Raw genomic sequence first — 22227 nt, forward strand, 5'->3', positions numbered from 1 at the left:
AGTGACAGGTCATTAACGGATGATCAGCATAAGAAACACGATTATCGGGGCGGACTTGATCGGTGAATGCTAATTTTTTTGAATGTGTTATTAAACCCTACGCTACGCAATAAAGTTGAAGGTTATAAAAAATCCATAAGTCGTTTACCGAGAACCTCAACAGAGTCCGTTTTAGTCGCTACGGAGTGTCGTTGTTTGATCGCGCTCGCTCCTGACCAAATTTGCTTTACTTTTTTAGCCTTCACGGTTAGATTTTGACTAATATAGGTTTCAAATTTTGTCTACTGACTCATGAGATACTATTATTGACGTTAATACAATCAACGATTCGTTAGTGCGGGTTCAGATAAACTCATGAAGAATCAACATTTTTTGTCCATTTTTTTAAAGCAGACGTTAATCGACGAATCCGATGAGAATCTATCGATATTTAGGAATTCAGGATTCAAGTTTTTTTTTTGCTGAAGCATACATTTTGAAAACGGCTAAACCAGTTTAAAATGGCGTTTGAAAATATATTAATCATATTAAAACTCATTTCAAACAGAAAAAAATGTAAAACAAAACTTTTTTCATTAGATGATTGTCATGAAAATGCCTGATGCATGACGTGATCCCATTTCATGATGTGAATTGGGTACATACCGGATTTGAGTACATACATCCGATGAATTGGGTACCGGATGATGCATACTGTCCCTCTAACAGGCAAAGTTTCCTACTTTCCTACATAAATTACACTAGTATCGTAATCGTGCAATGTACATAAAGCACAATTTAGTTATTAAACATAAAATTTATAATTAAACCAATGAAACCCAATGTTCCCTTGTATAAAACCTTTGTTTCGACTGTTTTAATTATTAATTTTTGACTACTTTACTACTTTAACAAAAAAGTTGAGACAGAAAAGCCAGCCATGGATAAATATGCTTCACTATAAATCAAATAATTTTTTAGAAAGGTTAGCTTATGAAATAATTTTATATAAAGTTCGATTTGTTTATTAAACTATTCATGAAACAACTGTCGAATCAATGCAAATAAACAACTCGAAGAGCTCCTGCCAAATTTCTAAATCTATAGGGAATGTTTCACAAAGTATCTGCCATCATAAATTTGTCATTTTGTATCTAAATTGTTGGGAAAATTATCTCCAATCCCTCTGAGCCTGTGTCCTTGTACTCCACCAGTCCCTCAATCGTAACAGCAAATTACGATCCACGCACGACGACCGCACATTAATGGTGATTTCATAAACCAGTGCAGCATATTATCATTTATGTACCGTACCGGTCTGCATCATATCCTGTGCTCCAGCGTGCATCACTGACGACGCACTGACAGCCGGTGACGACCGAACCGAACGTATCGATGAGAGGTGGAAGGAAAATTTCGAACCGTCAGCAAAGCAACAAGAAGCGGCAACAAATTATTCAAACTGTTTCTGTATCTTCCTCAACTTGACATACGATCCGACAGTAACGGAACACATTGTACACACCGGTGCACGGGGCAGTCTCACCCACGAGATTCTTCCACAGCCAGTATGTCTAAAACCTCGTGCAGAAACTACCGAAAGGACAACCTACGCGAGAAACTATCGAGAGTCTTCGGGAGTCTCCCAGGGCTTACCTCCTCGTGCACGTTTTCGCTACACGACTCCTCCCCAGCACATGGAGCTGCGTTCCTTCCCAAGCCGATCACTCTCGAATGGCCTGGAATTCTGTTGCCCTGTTTTAGTTTGGCCGTTGGGACACGGATGTTGGAATGCAAAGTAAAACTTGAACTACGTCATTGTGTACACGCCCGGTTTACGGTACTCTGGTCTGCTCCCTGGAACTTATCCATCTCAGCTCGATTCGCTCGTGTCTTGTACTGCTCATGTCTCGGTTTCAGGCAATAGGTGATAAGACTGTTGCAATATTAATAAATTTATAATCTATGCTCAGACCGTCCTGCGTGGTGCTGATACACGTGCTGCTACAACAACCGACCGAAACATACCGGATCAACCCCGACCGAACGTCCCTGGGTCCAGGTGTATCGGATCCAAGTGCACCTAAAGCAGAAGCAGCAGGTTCTGGATGAAAACTGGAAGCTCTTGCTTCATCGTTTTCCAACTCGCCAGGCAAAACCTCCCGTTCGAAACTATTATTGTCATTTGGGACACACATCAAACTTACTCTTTGAAGCATCGGTTTCCGGTCCGTGGCAAAGCTTTTGGTGTTTGAATAATTCAAGCTTCTGCGAGCATGCGAGCACCCTCATCGCCACACGTTCCGCTGCGCACAGGAATCCTTGTTAAGTCGTGTCGTACAGCTTTCCCAGCAGATGAAATGTACCTACATTTCTCGGTTTTAGTTTGCACCGTGTCCACAACCAGGCCCACCCCCTGCTTCTCCTTGCCAGTTCAAATGCTTCCGAACCATTTCACAGCAGCCACCGATAAACGATTCATACCGTACGAGTCATATGAGCGTGCACGTATCCAACAGGGATGCTCATTTAACCATCCAACCATCCGAGGGTCGGAAGAAAGAGAAAAGTGCATTCTTATCAGCACCAACCAGCCCTACCTTCTACCAACGCGGTCTTGCTCTTCCATAGCCGTACATGCGTACGTGAATGTATCCTAATCCCACTGTCCACGCCGGCAAAACCTTCGACGAGGACGAGTGTTTGATGTACAGGTGCGCCCCGTCCTATTGCAGAGTTCTGGTATTTTGTTTCTGAAAGATTTTGCAGGCATACCCGCTACAATCGCCATCGCAAGGGGACGCGTTAATGCGAACACATTTGCACATGCGGCGAGAATTTTCCCCTCTAATAAAGATGTTGCATGTGAAAAATGGTTGCACATTTATGGCAATCAATGGCAACCATTAGCGGTACTCACACTGTAAGCTGGATGCAATAAAAAGCCACTAGTTTCAGGAAACTATAAAATATCCTTACTTTTAAAAGTTGTACGAAAATAAATTCAGTATTGTTTATGCAATTGACAATATAACTGAACTTGTAGTTCTTTAATATTTTTACTTATTCATTGCATGGTTTGCACCTTTGTATGTATAATATTTTTATATTTGTTTATATTTGTAATCTGAATCACATTCTTTATTAATTTTGCTAAACGACACCGCATAGCCTCAGCAATGCGAGAACAAAAACCAACTGTAAACAATCCTAAAGGCCCGTGTACATTGATCGTAATTGGTAGCGTAATTTCGATTTTTACTCTGGTGACAGCTGATGGAAGTTACTATTTTGTCATCGATGAAATGGTCGTGTCAGATCGCAAATTTAAGTTACTCTGTCATCGTTGTTGGATGCAAAAAAGCATGCCCAATTTACCCATCTACCAATTACAAAACTTTTTAGTTAAATTCATTAGCCGCGTTCAGACACGGCATATTCTGCTAGAAAATATATGTCAAACACACTTTTTCACTGAGGTAAGGGAAGTCTAGCAGCCTGTGGCGACTCTTTTTCAAGCTATCCAAACTGTCCATCGCTGGATGAACAACAAAAATATTTGCTTGCAATCTTTTGACAGGCCGAGAGAAATGTAGGGTTTTTTTCGTGTTTAAACATTAGTTATCGATTGCTTTCAAGTTCTAAATATTCTAACGGTTGTATATATAAGCCTAGTAAAATCCGCTTTATCCAAACTTAAAACTTCGCTTTCACCAGGCCCTGATGGCATCCCTGCCTGTGTTTTGAAAAAATGTGGCAATACCCTCACTCCTATTCTCACTCGTCTTTTTTCTCGCTCGCTTAGTGTAGGGATTTTTCCTAGTCAATGGAAACTAGCTTGGCTTGTTCCCATTTATAAGAAAGGTGACCGCACACTAGCATCAAACTACAGAGGCATTTCTATTATTTGTGCGTGTTCTAAAATCCTCGAGTCAATTGTCCATTTATCTGTAATTAATTAATGTTGTGTAAAAAATTATATTTCTACGGAACAACACGGCTTTATGCCCAATTGCTCAGTGTCCACCAACCTAATGTGTTTTTGTCTTCTCTACATCACTACCTGTCTAGTGGTAAGCAAGTAGACAGTATCTATACCGATTTCAAAGCGGCATTTGGCAGTATAGCTCTATCATTACTTGTTGCTAAGCTTCGAAAACTAGGTTTCGGTGGCTCTATATTGCCGTGGTTCAACTCCTATCTTGAGAATCGTTCATATGTAGTTAAAATCTGTGGCTCTTTCTCTCAATGTTTTCTTAGTTCTTCGGGTGTCCCTCTAGGTAGTGTCCTTAGTCCCTTACTGTTCATTCTCTTCCTCAATGACTGTACTTCGATCCTTCCTCCTAACGGCTTCTTGCTATATGCGGATGACGTTAAAATTTTTCTTCCTGTATCTTCTACAGCTGATTGTCTAGTCCTTCAATCCTGGCTCTGTAAATTCTCAACATGGTGTGCTTCTAACGGTTTAGTCATGTGTCCTGAAAAATGTTCTGTCTTGTCTTTCTTCCGATCCTCTACAAGTATAACTCATGCTTATAGTGTCTGTGATGCCCCTATTCCCCGTGCGTCCTTGTCTAAGGATCTTGGCGTCTTCTTTGACCTGAGTCTTTCTTTCAAGGAGCACATGGACTATGTCATCAACAAGGCCAGCAAAAGTCTTGGTTATATTTGTCGCATGTCCACTGAAATTCGTGATCCTTTTTGTCTTAAGTACCTTTATTGTTGTTGGGTCCGTTCCGTACTAGAATATGCCTGTGTCATCTGGTCTCGTGTCCAACTATCTCTGCTCCAAAGGATTGAGAGGATCCAGAGACGTTTTACAAGGATCGTATTTCGTAGGTCGCTAGGTCATCACTCTATTCCGCTTCCTTCGTATGACGATAGATGCACTCTATTAGGCCTTGCCAAGTTGGAGCACTGCCTCTCGATCGCTCAGGCTTCTTTCGTTGCTGGCATATTTCTCAATACGATTGATACTCCTTCCCTTCTATCGCGCTTACATTTGTATGCACCTTGTCGCACCTTACGTTATCGTTTTCGTCTCCAGTTACCTATATGTCGTACACGTTTTGCTCGCAATGAGCCTTTTGTAAGAGCTATGTTGTCTTTTAATAGTACTTCTGATCTGTTCGATTTCAACATATCCTATCCTGTCTACCGATCCCGTCTTCGCTCCTTTTCCGTACCATAAACTCCTTCCAACTCCTTCGTGAATAATTGTATACTATAGTCAGTAAGCACTATTGCTGTAACCCAACGTGGCCGAGCAATTAATAAAATAAAAATAATTAAATAAACAAATAAAAAATATTGTGCATTTCTTACAATAAGAACCCGTTTTTTACCAATTATTAGTGCCGATTATGTGGCTCAACTGTTTGAGAAAAAGTATCAAAATTGCTCAATTTTTATTATGATCCGTGTTTGAGAATTCGATTTGTCTCTGGTTTGATATATCGAACTTAACGAAGGTCATTTGCATTACCTGACTCAAACGGAGACCGTTTTTTGTCCAACAGCTTGCCGTCAGGTTAAAGCTACGGAAAGCATTTTGTTTTACGGTTTAACTACTAAATACATATATTTAAACCACATGAGTTGCATGTAATTACATTCAGAAGGGATTTTTTGTAATTATTCACTGCAAAAAGGGTGGAACTAACAAAATGCACAGAAATTGGAGAATCATAACAAAAGCGCTACTTTTCATGACATTGCCAAACACATTTAAATATCAATAATATGCCACACGTAGAAATAATTATTAATTGGTATGATACTTCTTGCGTTACGCGTTGCAGTTTGTTTTGACAAACAAATCCATTTCAGATCAATTTGGTAGCATTGTCTTGAGTCAACGAAAGAAGTCTCTAACAAGCTTGTATAATACCGATTTCGTTCCAGTTCGTGTGGCGCGGTTTTGTTGGATACGTTTCCGTTTGAATCAGATAATCAACAGTAATAGTGTTAAATTACGATAAGTGTATGCTGCATGGTATGTGAACGCAAAAATATTGGCTTCTTTTTTGACAATTTTGGAAGGGGAAAGGTACGCGAAGAAAGATATGGCTTCTGTGATCGTACGTATTGAAAAATAACATATTTTATGAAGCTGCCTAGAATTTTAAAGGCAAAATGCTTCGATTAGCAACTGCCAGATGTGGTAGTGAAAATCGAAATTACACTAGGCGAGTACGATAAATATACCCGTGTCTTTACGATTTTCAATTCTTGTCATCAAAATTGTAGCAAACAACTCTTTTTATTGTTGTTTACACTAACAAGCGTTATTTTTTGGTTGTCGTTTTGTTTTCGTTATGATGAATGTTTTGTTTTGTATGACAGCAGCCTATAATTATTATAAATTAAAAATGTAACACATTGTTGTTTAACTCAAACACTAACAGCATTCCATTATTACACCACTAAGTCCTGACTAGTGATGGGAAAAATTAAGTTTTTTCGGAATCGATTCCGGCTAGCTCCGCTGTTTTCTGGTATCGATTCCAGAATCCCAATCGACTACGGAATCGGCTCCAGAATTGTTTCCGGAATCAGCTCCGGAATCGGTTCCGGAATCGGTTCCGGAATCGGAATCGGTTCCGGAATCGACTCCGTAATCGGAATCGGAATTGGTTCCGGCATCGAAATCGGCTCTCAAATCGGAATTGACTCCTAAATTAGAATCGACTTCCAAACGGAGTCAGTTTCGGCATCGCCATAAAAATAGGCGTCTGGGTCAAATCATACTACGTATTGATAACCCAAAAAATCATACAAACATCCATTCTAATGGAGATTCAAGGACTGATTTCGCATCTAAAACTTCTTTTTATCAATTCAAGAACTAATTCACATTCCAGAGCTAATTCTAATTATGGACTCAATTATGATTCCGTTATCGGGACAAATTGCAATTCCCAGGTCAATTCCGATTCCGGAGCCGAGTCTGATCGCGGAATCGATTCCAGAGCTGACTCGGGAATCGGATCCGGAGTCAACTCTGGAATCGGCTTCGGAGTCAACTCTGGAATCGGCTCCGGAATCGTCTCCGGAATTGGCTCCGGAATCGGCTCCGGAATCGATTCCGGAATCGACTCCGAAATCGACTGCGGAATCGGAATCGATTCCAGCATCGGAATCGGCTCTGGAATTGATTCCGAACACGGAATCTGAATCGGGTAGTCCGGAGTAGGAAATCTTCAGCTAAGCAAAACTCAAGAACTGTTTTCGAATCCAATACCTCGAGACTAGAGAAGATGTCAACACGCTGTGTGTTAAGTATATAATCTGCAACTCTTATGAGAAGACGATTTGAAATTGTTCTGGAGCATTCATTAATCTGAAGATATTCCACATAAAATCCTATGCTTGTCAAGATACGACGCATATTATTAGAAATTATCTGTGCAAACAATATTTGTTCGTTGACTGTCGCTCCAGTCGATAGTAACATTTTAATTTTTTTTCTGTATCGACTGGCGAATGCGTAGTCTGTGACACTCCATCCCAATAGGTGATCTTTTGTGTTAATGTACTGAATGGACATTTTTTTGAGCAACAAGTTTACTATATTCAGTGATTGGTACGTAACTGCCAAGTGAAGCGGCATTCGACCTACGGTATCTTTTGCCATTGCAGCTGATTGATTATTCGACAGTAGCTCGCGTACCAGATCTGGCGATTGATTTATAACAGCCATGTGTAGATCACATCCTTTGCTTTCTCTAAGAATTACTCGATTGAAGATGTCACGCATTTTTCTTGATTCATTATTCCAATATGACCACGAAAAGAAAAAGCTCTCGTTCTTCATACGATTCTTGTTTTCATTTAACCAGCAAGCCGCAAAGTACTCAGCAAATATTCTATGTGTGAATTGAGGAATGTCATCTCGAACTTCTTTGATCAACAAAGTCTTATGATTGCCTTTAACTATATGGTTCATACACTGGTAAGCTTCCTGATGTTCCAGGTCATTCAACACCTTAGCTGTATGTCGTTTGTCAAGCAAAAACAACCAAGCCAGCAAACCGTATTGTTGTTTGGTTAGCCAAGCCATATTTGTTGTATCTTGAGTTACATTCAGATTGATGGAGAAGCTGTCAGCTATCTCACGGTCATTCCAATGTAGCATGTTATCTAACAGATCGAACCAAATCATGTTGCAACATTTCAACAAATATTCCAAGATTTTATTCGAACGATTCCCTTCCTCATTGAACGCAACATAGTGAAACACATTCCAGCTATTTGCGGCGTTTACTGTAGCTGGGTGGAATCCTCGTACAATCAAACAATGCATCATGAAGAAACAGCCATTTTGAGCAGTCATATGAAGCAAATTTCGACCCTCATCGTCCACACCGTCCAGATCGGTGGAATTGTCGAGAAGATACAGAAATGCAGGCATCGACTTCTTATGACATACATCTTTACCTTTCGGAAGTAATCTCATGATCATTGCGATGAGTCTGTTGGTGATGGCCATTTTGGTCTTGAGATGAATGTATCTGAGCATGCGGACATTTCCCTCGTGAACTGAATAAGCCAAAAGAGCTTCGAGCACATATCCATTATAAAGGATGTCTTTTTCATCATATTCAGGCAACGGTAACCGAACATTATTACAGGAAAGTACGCAGCATATCTCAGGAGAAAGATCCTCGTCCAATGATGGCATGCTTGCAATACAATAGCCGTCAGGAATATCAGTTTCCTCATTCATCAGTATGTTTTGTTCGATGCAGAGATGATGAAAGATTGCTTTGAATGAAGTAAACTTATTTTTTTGTATCGTATATTTGAGAGCAGAAATAAGACCGACCATATTATCCATGTGAGGTAAAGGAATGTTATAATCTTCGATAAAATAAACAATTATATCATGAGCATCATTCTCCAATGCCAGTTCAAACAAATGATTGGTTTCTTGTTGAAAAATTCTGGAACGATCGTTGATTTGAAATACAAATTGTTTGAATATTTCTAGGAAATCTTCAGCTAAGCAAAACTCAAGAACTGTTTTCGAATCCAATACCTCGAGACTAGAGAAGATGTCAACACGCTGTGTATTAAGTATATAATCTGCAACTCTTATAGAAAGACGATTTGAAATTGTTCTGGAGCTTTCATTAAACTGAAGATATTCCACATAAAATCCTATGCCTGTCAAAGTATGACGCATATTATTAGAAATTATCTGTGCAAACAATATTTGTTCGTTGACTGTCGCTCCAGTCGATAGTAACATTTTAATTTTTTTTCTGTATCGACTGGCAAATGCGTAGTCGGTGGCACTCCATCCCAACAGATGATCTTTTGTGTTAATAGACTGAACGGACATCTTATTGAGCAACACATTTTCTATTTCAGCTAATGGATACGAAGCTGCCAAGTGAAGCGGCATTCGACCTACGGTATCTTTTGCCATTGCAGCTGATTGATTATTCGACAGTAGCTCGCGTACCAAATCTGGCGATTGATTTATAACAGCCATGTGTAGATCACATCCTTTGCTTTCTCTAAGAATTACTCGATTGAAGATGTCACGCATTTTTCTTGATTCATTATTCCAATATGACCACGAAAAGAAAAAGCTCTCGTTCTTCATACGATTCTTGTTTTCATTTAACCAGCAAGCCGCAAAGTACTCAGCAAATATTCTATGTGTGAATTGAGGAATGTCATCTCGAACTTCTTTGATCAGCAAAGTCTTATGATTGCCTTTAACTATATGGTTCATACACTGGTAAGCTTCCTGATGTTCCAGGTCATTCAACACCTTAGCTGTATGTCGTTTTTCAAGCAAAAACAACCAAGCCAGCAAACCGTATTGTTGTTTGGTTAGCCAAGCCATATTTGTTGTATCTTGAGTTACATTCAGATTGATGGAGAACCTGTCAGCTATCTCACGGTCATTCCAATGTAGCATGTTATCTAACTGATCGAACCAAATCATGTTGCAACGTTTCAACAAATATTCCAAGATTTTATTCGAACGATTCCCTTCCTCATTGAACGCAACATAGTGAAACACATTCCAGTTGCAAATAGTTGCGGCGTTTACTGTAGCTGGGTGGAATCCTCGTACAATCAAACAATGCATCATGAAGAAACAGCCATTTTGAGCAGTCATATGAAGCAAATTTCGACCCTCATCGTCCACACCGTCCAGATCGGTGGAATTGTCGAGAAGATACAGAAATGCAGGCATCGACTTCTTATGACATACATCTTTACCTTTCGGAAGTAATCTCATGATCATTGCGATGAGTCTGTTGGTGATGGCCATTTTGGTCTTGAGATGAATGTATCTGAGCATGCGGACATTTCCCTCGTGAACTGAATAAGCCAAAAGAGCTTCGAGCACATATCCATTATAAAGGATGTCTTTTTCATCATACTCAGGCAATGGAAACCGAACGTTACTACAAGAAAGTACGCAGCATACCTCAGGAGAAAGATCCTCGTCCAATGATGGCATGCTTGCAATACAATAGCCGTCAGGAATATCAGTTTCCTCATTCATCAGTATGTTTTGTTCGATGCAGAGATGATGAAAGATGGCTTTGAATGAAGTAAGCTTATTGTTTTGTATCGTATATTTGAGAGCAGAAATAAGACCGACCATATTATCCATGTGAGGTAAAGGAATGTTATGATCTTCGATAAAATAAACAATTATATCATGAGCATCATTCTCCAATGCCAGTTCAAACAAATGATTGGTTTCTTGTTGAAAAATTTTGGAACGATCGTTGATTTGCAATACAAATTGTTTGAATACTTCCTGGATACCTTCACTTATGCAAAACTCAAGAACTGTTTTCGAATATGTTTCATCATGACGAGAGAAAATGTCAACGCGCCTTTCGTTAAGTATATTTTCGACCACTTGAATGTTAAGACTTTCTGCAAATTTTCTGGAGCTTTCATTTGACCGAAGATATTTCCCGTAAAATTTAATGCAACATAACAACGAAGACAGTTGGTTGGAAAGTATCTGTTGAAGAAGTATGTGTTCATCGACTGTTGCTCCGGCTGCCAATATTCTTTGAGCTATTTCTGAATATCGACTGGCGAATGCGTAGTCTGTGACACTCCATCCCAATAGGTGATCTTTTGTGTTAATGTACTGAATGGACATTTTTTTGAGCAACAAGTTTACTATATTCAGTGATTGGTACGTAACTGCCAAGTGAAGCGGCATTCGACCTACGGTATCTTTTGCCATTGCAGCTGATTGATTATTCGACAGTAGCTCGCGTACTAGATCTGGCGATTGATTTATAACAGCCATGTGTAGATCACATCCTTTGCTTTCTCTAAGAATTACTCGATTGAAGATGTCACGCATTTTTCTTGATTCATTATTCCAATATGACCACGAAAAGAAAAAGCTCTCGTTCTTCATACGATTCTTGTTCTCATTTAACCAGCAAGCCGCAAAGTACTCAGCAAATATTCTATGAGTGAATTGAGGAATGTCATCTCGAACTTCTTTGATCAACAAAGTCTTATGATTGCCTTTAACTATATGGTTCATACACTGGTAAACTTCCTGTTGTTCCAGGTCATTCAACACCTTAGCTGTATGTCGTTTGTCAAGCAAAAACAACCAAGCCAGCAAACCGTATTGTTGTTTGGTTAGCCAAGCCATATTTGTTGTATCTTGAGTTACATTCAGATTGATGGAGAAGCTGTCAGCTATCTCACGGTCATTCCAATGTAGCATGTTATCTAACTGATCGAACCAAATCATGTTGCAACGTTTCAACAAATATTCCAAGATTTTATTCGAACGATTCCCTTCCTCATTGAACGCAACATAGTGAAACACATTCCAGGTCTTTGTGGCGTTTACTGTAGCTGGGTGGAATCCTCGTACAATCAAACAATGCATCATGAAGAAACAGCCATTTTGAGCAGTCATATGAAGCAAATTTCGACCCTCATCGTCCACACCGTCCAGATCGGTGGAATTGTCGAGAAGATACAGAAATGCAGGCATCGACTTCTTATGACATACATCTTTACCTTTCGGAAGTAATCTCATGATCATTGCGATGAGTCTGTTGGTGATGACCATTTTGGTCTTGAGATGAATGTATCTGAGCATGCGGACATTTCCCTCGTGAACTGAATAAGCCAAAAGGGCTTCGAGCACATATCCATTATAAAGGATGTCTTTTTCATCATATTCAGGCAATGGTAACCGAACATTATTACAGGAAAGTACGCAGCATACCTCAGGAGAAAGATCATACATCACACAACATTCCTCGAATGGTGGCATGCTTGGAGTACAATAGTCATCAGGAATATCAGTTTCCTCATTCATCAGTATGTTTTGTTGAATGCAGAGATGATGAAAGATTGCTTTGAATGAAGTAAGCTTATTGTTTTGTATCGTATATTTGAGAGCAGAAATAAGACCGACCATGCTGTTCATTTGGGGTAGAGCAATGTTACGTTCTTCGATCAAATAAACTATTACGTCGTGAGCATTGTTCTCTAGTGCCAGCCGGGCGAATCGTTTTAATTCTTTATCAGAAATCTTGGATGGATCGTTGATTTGCAATACAAATTGTTTGAATATTTTTAGAAAGTTTTTAGTTATGCAAAATTCAAGAACTGTTTTCGAATCCAATACCTCGAGACGAGAGAAGATATCAACACGCTGTTTGTTAAGTATGTGATCCACCACTCGAATGAGAAGACGATTTGCAATTGTTCTTGAGCATTCATTTGACTGAAGATATTCTCCATAAAAATAAACACCATACAACAGTTGATATAAGTTGTTTGAAAGTATCTGTTGAAGAAGTATGTGTTCGTTGACTGTTGCTCCGGTTAATACTATTTTTTTAGCTATTTCAATGCATCGGATGGCGAATGCGTAGTCTATGGCACTCCATCCAAACAGATGATCTGTTGTGTTAATAGACTGAACGGACATCTTATCGAGTAACAAGTTAACTATATTCAGTGATGGGTACGTAACTGCCAAATGAAGAGGAAATCGACCAAGATCATCTTTCACCAATACGGTTGATGGATTTTTCGACAGTATCTCGCTTACTATAGTGGTGGATTGATTTACAACGGCCATGTGAAGATCACATCCTTTGCTTTGTTGTAGAATTATTCGGTTGAAAAAGTCACGCATTTTGTGTAAATGAACTATCCAAAATGACCATGAATGGAAGAAGCTCTCATTTCTCATACGTTGCTTGTTTTCATTCATCCAGCAAGCTGCAAAGTACTCAGCAAATATTCTATGAGTGAACTGAGGAAGTCCATCATAAGCTCCAGTAATGATTCCAGTTTTTTCAATTCCATTATGCACTTCGTTAATAATTTTTTTACTTCTCACGATGTCATGTGATGTCAATAGCATATTTATCTGATTTTGCTCAAACATTACAAGCATTGCCGATAAAATATGCCGTTTTTTAATGTTTTCACAAAACTTTTCATGGACCACTTGCTGATGAGGATTTAAAAGGGCCATCTCTGTCAAGCCAGCTTTATGAATGCTTAAAATTTTTAGTTTCTGCTTGATGAAATCTTCGATTTGATCTAAAATATTAGCATTTGTTTGTATTAGATATGCTTTAGGTACAATGCAGCGTTTAAAGTCCACGTTATTTCTTGCAATTGGTAGATTTATGACGCATGCCATATGAAGAAGCAAGGGTATTCGCTTTAAATCCTTCAAATAGTGTACCATCCAATGATATTGAAACCCTAAAATCTTGTGCCGCTTGTTTGCATCGCAATGTTTGTAATCTTCTAGCTCATGCATCAAATAATTATGAACAAACTGCAGCTGATCGTACTGTGATAATTGTTTAAGACAATACATTCTATTGTTAGAAAATGTACTTTCTAACTGTTGTATGTAATCATACGGCCTTGTTGAGATGAACAGAGTTCGAATACCTTCCAAACTTGCAACCCTTGCAAATAATTGCACTACGAACTCTTTATAAAAAGGAGCAGTTTCATCAAGTCCATCGAACAAGATAATCAGTTGTTTTTGATTGAATTTTTCCTGGAAAATCTTCAGCTCGATCAACTGTGCCCATGTAAATTTTGACGGGTTTGCTTTACGCGTGTTGACATAAATTTTGCCGTTAACTAAAGTAAATAGGTCTGCAGCTCGATCAGCTTGATTTCGGAAAACATCAGTCGCTTTGATCCAAAAACTGTAAACGTTCGAAACGAAATGCGTGAGATGGATTAAACGATACAGACATCTTAAGATTGCAGTATCATCAAGCAACTTAATGTCAGAGTTTTGCCATCTTTTGTAATCCGTGCAATACTGTGAATCATTAATTCGAATCACATAATGTGCAGGGTTAGCGATCGATAGAGCATGTGCAAGCCACGTGAAATACGTTGACTTTCCCGTTCCTGCTTCATCGAGTAAGATGTGTACTTTCTCTTCGTCGTGCTGCGTGAAAACATCAGGAACGGTATACTGTACATCATCATTTGCAGATGAAACTGATTTGAGCATTTGAGAAAACTTGGGGCTACTAAATCGAAACTCGTCAAACGATATTTCGTTTTTGTACAGTGGACAAAAGAAAACATCGGTTTCCTCCTGTTCTTTTGCATGGTTTTCATTTTCTTTCGAGCATGGAACGACTGTGCGTGGAATATACTGATGCTTGATTGCTTCAAAGTTTTTTTCCTTCGATTCAATATATGCTATATTATCGAGCTCATAGTAATTGTCCAAAAAGATACACACGAAGCTTAAGCTATCATCGTCATTCAAAATGCTACTCGGCGATATCGTGGTTCCAAAAATATTTAAAGTTGTATTGGAACGTTTTGCATACAACTGTAGTCTTGCCTCTTCGGTAAGATCGCGTACGATGAAACAATCTTCATCTTGGCATGCTTCGAGTACTTCTTCGACTACTATTAACTTTAGCTTATGTTCTTTAGTATATCTTTGAATTTCTGGCAGCATCGATTTCTTCGACTGATCGATGGTCATTATAATGGTGTAAGAGTAGGAATCTACCTCTAAAATGAACTCGATTAATTTACGAAGTACATCGCATATATTTTCCTCAAAATCTTTCGCTGCATAGTGTATGAATAATGCATTGCATTGAACCAATTCAATTGTTTGTGATGCAACAAGAGAATACACTATTATATCCCTTGTTGTGTGATATTGGTAACGTTCATAAGCAGACTCATTACTGAGAAATTTATACAGCTTAGTGTCTTGAAGTCGATCTGATCGAACATCTATGTATCGATAGTTAGACTTCCATTGGTTAAGGTTAGACTGTGATTCTATTTGGAATCTAGAAAAGTAATGATTCACCCTCATACTGACAAACTGTTGTTTTAAATAGTCTAAATCCATAGGAATAGGTTGGGACAACTTCATTGAATCAAACAGTCGCATGAACAGCATGTTATGCGTTGTCATTCTATCGTCGACCCAGTGTGGCATTATTTCTAGAACACTGTTGTACAGCTGTTCCCCGTTTAATGACCCACAAACAAGCATAAACTCTTGGTAAAATTGCTGTATAACACGATCCACCTTCTTGAAGAAACATGATTCGTCGTGCATTGAAGTCGGTGTTTCCATGGTACCTGATTGAAAGAAGGACTTATTGATCATGAATTGCATCTCTTCCCAGATGGCGCTTCTATCATCACACTGCTTTGCTCTTATAAGCCTTTCATATTCTCTATGAAGAACAGCTCGCAGCTTCCCCATTATTGATGACTCACAAGCAGTTAGTAATTGTTGGCTTAGTTTAAACTTCCCTGTTCCTCCTTCAAGCTCCTCGACGCATATAGAAATCAGATCGGCGTAAACGTTTAACGAAGAATAATTCGAGTTAACTTCTTTGTTGTAACGAACATGCAATACGAGCATCTGTCCTAGCTTTTCTATACTAGCTTGCCGCAATTCATCTGCCAGCGTATTAAATTGCTCCTTACTGAAGCTGTAACACGTTGCTCCAATGTCGTCGCAAAAGGAAAGTATATCGCTGCTGTCCAGTGGTCGTAGTGTTAATTTTTGTTTGAGTTTGTTGTCGATCGTTGCATTAGTGCACAGAAGGTAAGTATGCGAACCTGGGGACAATGTTTCAAATCCTTCCAGGTACGAAATAAAGTACATGGGAATTGAAAAGGTACCGTTGGAGTTCCATTTCGTGAGCAGCGTTCCTTCCGTAATGGCTGGTCGCTCTTTTCGCGTTGGCGTGTACGGATGATTTGGGTGGATTTTTTTCGATTTCGTTGGCTTTTTGGGTGGTTGTTTATGTTTAGCTTGTATGAAAACCGTACCTTTCGATTTCGCTAGTGATGAGTAGCGAAACACCAGGTCGTCGAATTTTCCTGCATCTGCTACCTCCATCTTCAACTCAAATTGAGGCAACTTTCCTTGGCGGTGCAAAGAGTAGGCACGAAAAAGAATGATCATCGTCAATCGAATGTGGTAAGCCACGCCGTGTAAGGAGGATCTTTTGCTGCCTGACTCCATGTTGCTTTGGAACTAGAAGTAGTGTGGAACATAGAATGCGCATTTAATAATTTATTATCTGTTTGAGGATAGATTATATGGTTTGGAGGCGTTTATGTACCTTCTGAACCTTAGGAAATGATGAACTTAGTTGCCAGAAAAATCGCCACGACAAGTTTTTTTTTTTGCAGGTCCTTGGTTTGTTAGAAACGTCTCAGTTTTAGAACAAAATCACAAAAAAAATGTTGAGTTATACAAACACCTTTTTTAGGATGTTGCTACTGATGATCCTGCAATATTTGATAAAAAGAAAAAAAATACATGATGCATGTTGTTTGATAAATAAAAAAACGCTCGTACGAGTAGCAACGCTAACAAATTCTTTGGTTAGTTATTGTCAACGAACAAGCAACGGAAGCAATCACTAAAACAGTTTAAAACAGCTACATGTACACAGTGCATATGTTTGTTTGCTAATCCTTTTCCTTTTTACTAGAAAGAAGCATTCACAAGCCTAACAATGGATAGCTTACATGGCCCGAAAAAAATCGACTTCGAGAAAATGTTAGCCTTCCCCTTTCTTCTTCTTTGGCACAACAACCGCTGTCGGTCAAGGCCTGCCTGTACCTCAGTGTAGTGAAGTGAGCTTGGCCTTCAGAGACTGATTTGTTACCATAGCAGGATAGTCAGTGCTACGTATGGAGCAGTGGCGATTTTAACGGTAAGCAAAGTAAGCAAAGTAAGCCCCGTCGATGAAGGGCCCCGCAGATCTTTAGACCAGCATCTATAACAGTTGATAGAATATGCAACTGTATTAGCAAGGAGGGCCCCGTGGGCGATGTACGTTGGAAACCCTGAACGCACAATGTCAGCGAAACACAATGTTTAGCGATAACCGGGCCGATAATCTGAATGTTGCGAAAAAGTACTCAAAGAAAATTCCGTAAATAATTCATGGTGGCAAAAAAACACAAAATTAGTTTTATTATCCTGAGTAACAGGCGCGAAAAGAGGCCAGAGATTCGTCCTCCGGTCCTTTTATCCTCTCTCTTCCTCCCGCCATCGCAATTCAATCGCGATGGAGTTTTCTTCTTCTAAGTAGCATAACTCTACAACAGTTCCCTCTCTACACATTTGCGGTGTACTCACAACACTGATGAATAAAGAGGAAGGTGGAATTTACTTACTCAATAGAGTTTAGGATACTTCTAACAAAGTTAGTCAATCTGAATCACAAGTAATGAACTTTCAATGTCAACGTATTGTTTTCAAAATTCACACAGAACTGCATTATTGCCTATAAATGTGAAGAAAGACACAATTCACATCTTCACATAGAAGATGAAATTCATCCCATAACAACATCTATATCACTATTGCTCATTCCTATTTCTTGTTGCGTGCACTTCAACTGTTTGTATGGAACTTAGCGCTGTTTTGGCTTATACCGACTGTCTTGCCCGATTAGGTCGTGAAATTAACCAGAACTCGTAAAATATCGTTATCTGATATTTGCACCATTTATTGTGGCCATTCGTACCAAGGCGACGCTGTAAAATTGATAAACGCTGTAAATGATAACAACGAAAGATTATCAAAAGTACTCTTGCTTGAATAGCTGAAAAACAATATACATACTAGTGATGGGTAAAAAGAATTGATTCATTAGTATGAGTTATTCCTTTAATTGAGTGAGTGAGTAAATTCCCATGGTATGGAAAACCCAACTTTTTTGAAGTGCAGGAGGAGTAGTGAGAATTAAACAATTGCAAAGTAGTAGAAATATTAATAAATCATTGAATATTGATAAAAGAAATATTGAAATTTTTTCGCAAGTAATAAAAGTAATTAAAGTGTGATGATGTCGAGCTCTTGGTGGGTGACACTTATTCTTACAACTATTCAACGAAAAACTTGGTATGAAGAGAAGAGGAAAATTTAAATGAGAACATGAAAGAAAGAGAGACGTTACCAACTCATATTTTAAGATTAGCATTGATCTACCGATTAAAAGAGGTTAAAGGGACCAATCGGCTGAAAGCCTCTATCAAATAATTGGTAGAATAGAGGCCTTTTTGCATTAACATTGTTTCTATTTTTCATTCTTAAGTTAGTTATTTTTAACTAGTTATTAGGGCGATAAATTTTTATTTATGTTAGTTATCAAAGTTATGTTTAATTAAGATGTATCATGTCGGAAGAATTTGATAGATAATCTAAGCTTGAAATAAAGAAAATTAATCAATAAATACAGTGGAGCGACGTTTATACGGGTACCTTTTATCCGGTCATCCGTTTATCCGTGCTGTTGAGAAATGACAGTTCAATACAATGGTGACATTGCGTGCTGAGGAGGATATTTAAAAAATCGGTTATCATAGCTCATGGGCATAACAAAAAACAATATAATTCATGGTAAATTTCAAATATTCTAAATTTCACATTCTTGGAAAACATGTAGTTAATAAAAACTGGGCAATTTTTATCAAAACAATCGTTTTATTTCCAAAAATTGCAAGGAATTTGTTATTAAATATATCGTTTGATTCTTAATCCGTGTTATTCGCATATCCGGGCGAGGTCAAGTCCCGATGAGCCCGGATAATCGGTGCTCCACTGAAAATAAATAACATACTCTAAATATTTATAAAAAAAGGTTTAAGTTAATGTTCAAAAATTTAAAATGTTGCAGTCTCAACAAGCATTCTCAACTCAACATGAATATTCTTGTATCGATATCAAACTCGAAGCTATCTCTTCGAGTGGACCGTTTTATCGACAACTACATGTGTGTGAATAATGCATATATGCTGGCCAATTTTCAACTAATTTAAATCGAATCGAATATGTGTAAACCAATTGTATAGATCCTTTTGTTAGTGGAAAACGGTAAAAAAAATATAAATTTGTACCAACAAACAAAATGTCAAACAATTTTGTTGAATATAGAAACTACCTGAATTTATGTATTATAATATATTAATCCTCATCCGACGTTTAAATTTCATCTAAATTTGATTCCTAAACAAGTGCGAACAATTTTCGCTCAGCAAACTGTTTATTCCATTTTTGCATATCGAAATCGTTTTCCACCATTTTACGTAGATGCGTGTACCCTAACGGATCGACGAGAAACGTACCAACCACTACCACCTTACGCACCAAACACACTGTCGCTCCCAACCCTTCAAAGTGAATATTAAGAAAATCAAGTGTTGAGTGCTCGAGAAGAATAGCGGAACGGAACACACACTCTCTGTTTCTATAGCCATTCATCGTCTCTAGCTGGTCCGCAGTGCACGCTTCCGCAAGGCAGCGCGATATCAGCTGGCAACTTTCGAATCAGCAAATTTATATTCCACACTCCAGTAATCCTACATAATACCGATCGAGCCGGCTAGTTGGTTGGTTGGTTGGTGGGAGGTTGTTCTTACGTACGAGCAGAAAGAACACATCAGACACCAAGGCCAAATGCCGGCCGATCCAAACACCCACCTACCCGCACTCCGAAGGATAATGGTGTACCCGTTGGCAGAGCTTTCGTTTCGTGCATCCGTTATCCTGCATCATTGTGCGATTTTCTCCCCGTGTCGAACGGTAGGAAGGTAGGGCTGCAAGTACAGGAAAGAAACCACCCCCCCCCCCCCCTCACTCGCTCGTCCTGGTAAGAAAGTCCCTTGCGGGCGAGCTTGTTAAGCCATCCAAGCCATCGCCGTACACCGTACCCCAAAACCGGACGGACGGATTTTATGAAACCGAGAATAAAGCTTTCCCTATCAATTGAAAATGTGCAGAAATATATATGTACAACGTTATATGGATGGGTATTTCCTCTAGCGGCCCCATGTGGCCAAAGTTCCCATCAGCACGGCCAAACCACCACGCCATCCAGCGTGTCGCCGGTGTTGATCGTCCTCGACCCGTGCTGTGTTCGATCTTGACACACACGCCGTATCGAAACGTTTGCCGTCGACAGAAAAGCCACCGACGTGGCTTGGCAATGGTGGCAATGGAAAGGCATCTTGATTTAGAAAGCACCATCATCCATTTCACACACACACACACGCTCATTCGCCCACAAAGAGCGAAACCTTCAGCATCAGCCCTTGCCTCCTTCGGGACCGCTTCGAGAGCTTCTGCATTAGCTTTGGTACAATCACTGGAAGTTCTCTGTCTGCCGCTGATATTCAGCCGCATCCTTGATCCGGTTCAAGCATTCCGGGCGATCAGGATATGCGCTCGAATCCTGGCCACCCATCTTTCCTGCTCAAGATTGCCCACCCGGCCGCTCCGGTTCGAGCGCCGGCCGCTTCGTACCCGGATGTCCATTGCATTAACTGTCCCTCAAGGACTCGTCCACCGAGCCGTCGCAGAACGACGACGGGCTACGTGCGTGAGTACGCAGCACCCGACCGGGCAGCTGGAAAGCGGCTAAGGTTTCGGTGTGTTAGATATTGGCACTCGCTTCGATATTGCCGAATGGAGATCAATTTATTTTTATCGTCCTGATGAGCGCCGATCGTGCGCCGATGAGCCGTGTTTGCAAGACGATGATATCCTACGATGCTGCATGAAATATGCATTGCCGCTACCAACACGGCGGGTGGCACGGCGCTCTAGCTCGTTGCGGTACCGTTCTCCCATCATCAAGCACATATCGCTGACGATGATGGTAACGTGGTCAGAATTCGATCAAAGATTTTCACCAATGTTTACGCGCTGCAACCTTTAACGCGATGATGTAGTTGTGCTCATTGTGCCCAGAGGTATGGAAGCGTTGTACGTTGTAGATGAACGATGAAGTACTGTTGCGGAAGGAGTTGTAGATGAACGACGAAGGTAGAAGGAAGTTTGCGGAAGTAACAACCACAAACCCACACCCCACGAGTTGAGGTAGGAATCGGGTGCATGCTTGACGTGAAAGGCTGTAACAGTGTGTTTATGAGACGGCTTTGGTTATTGTCGGCATCGGATTTATAAAGTGCCAAAGATCAAGGAGCCGTTGTCTCGGAAAAGTTTAGGTTAATTTTACAAGATATTTTTATCAATTTTTATCAAGATAAATTATGAACTAAACACAAATTATTAGATGACTATTTACCTCGAGAATTTCTCTCCAAGCCTCAAAAAAGGATTGTGACAATCTCGATCAATATGAAATATCTATGTTTATAATCAAAAGGCTTTTCTTTAATATTTATATTAGTACATCGGGTTTAATAAATTCGTCATGAACTAGACCAGATAGCCAAATAAGCTGATTTCAATGAAAAACAAAGGATGAAACGAATTTATTCCAGTAATTTATTATTATTTGCATGAAATGAATAAATGTTAGTCGAAGGGCAGTTCCAAAGTATTGTCTGGATAAAATTGTCAATGATGCATCTGCTTATTAACTTTACGGTATACTGTTTACTTGTTATGTAGAGTTACACATACTTAGATATAAAGCCAAATTTCACAGCCACGCTTGAAAAAAAGGATTTTTTTTCTTGTTCTCGGAAGAACAGTTTAGTGCAGCCGTATTTCTGAAGTCTAGACTAGAGTCTGAAAGTAAAATTTAAAACTGTTAAGCTACTTAAACTCATTTTCTAACTCAAGCAGCAAAAACTAACCAGTTAACTAAGTAGAGTAACTAGTTACAAGTATACGCTACATTACAGTAATAATTGCGGACTTCATCTGTCGTTGGCCACATTTCACAGCAAAATCCGCTTCGCTAACACGGTTGG

General features: G+C 39.4%; 1 protein-coding gene across 1 annotated transcript; it reads right to left on the reverse strand.

Moving 5' to 3' along the window:
- Positions 1 to 6792: 6792 nt before the first annotated feature.
- Positions 6793 to 9838, reverse strand: LOC133390990 (uncharacterized). Its single transcript, XM_061640503.1, has one exon. It carries the CDS (start codon positions 9836 to 9838, stop codon positions 7001 to 7003), a length of 2838 nt encoding a protein of 945 aa, XP_061496487.1. The 3' UTR covers positions 6793 to 7000.
- Between the last annotated feature and the right edge of the window lie 12389 nt (positions 9839 to 22227).

This window comes from Anopheles gambiae, chromosome 2 (genome assembly GCF_943734735.2).
Source record: "Anopheles gambiae chromosome 2, idAnoGambNW_F1_1, whole genome shotgun sequence".
Lineage (NCBI taxonomy): Eukaryota > Metazoa > Arthropoda > Insecta > Diptera > Culicidae > Anopheles > Anopheles gambiae.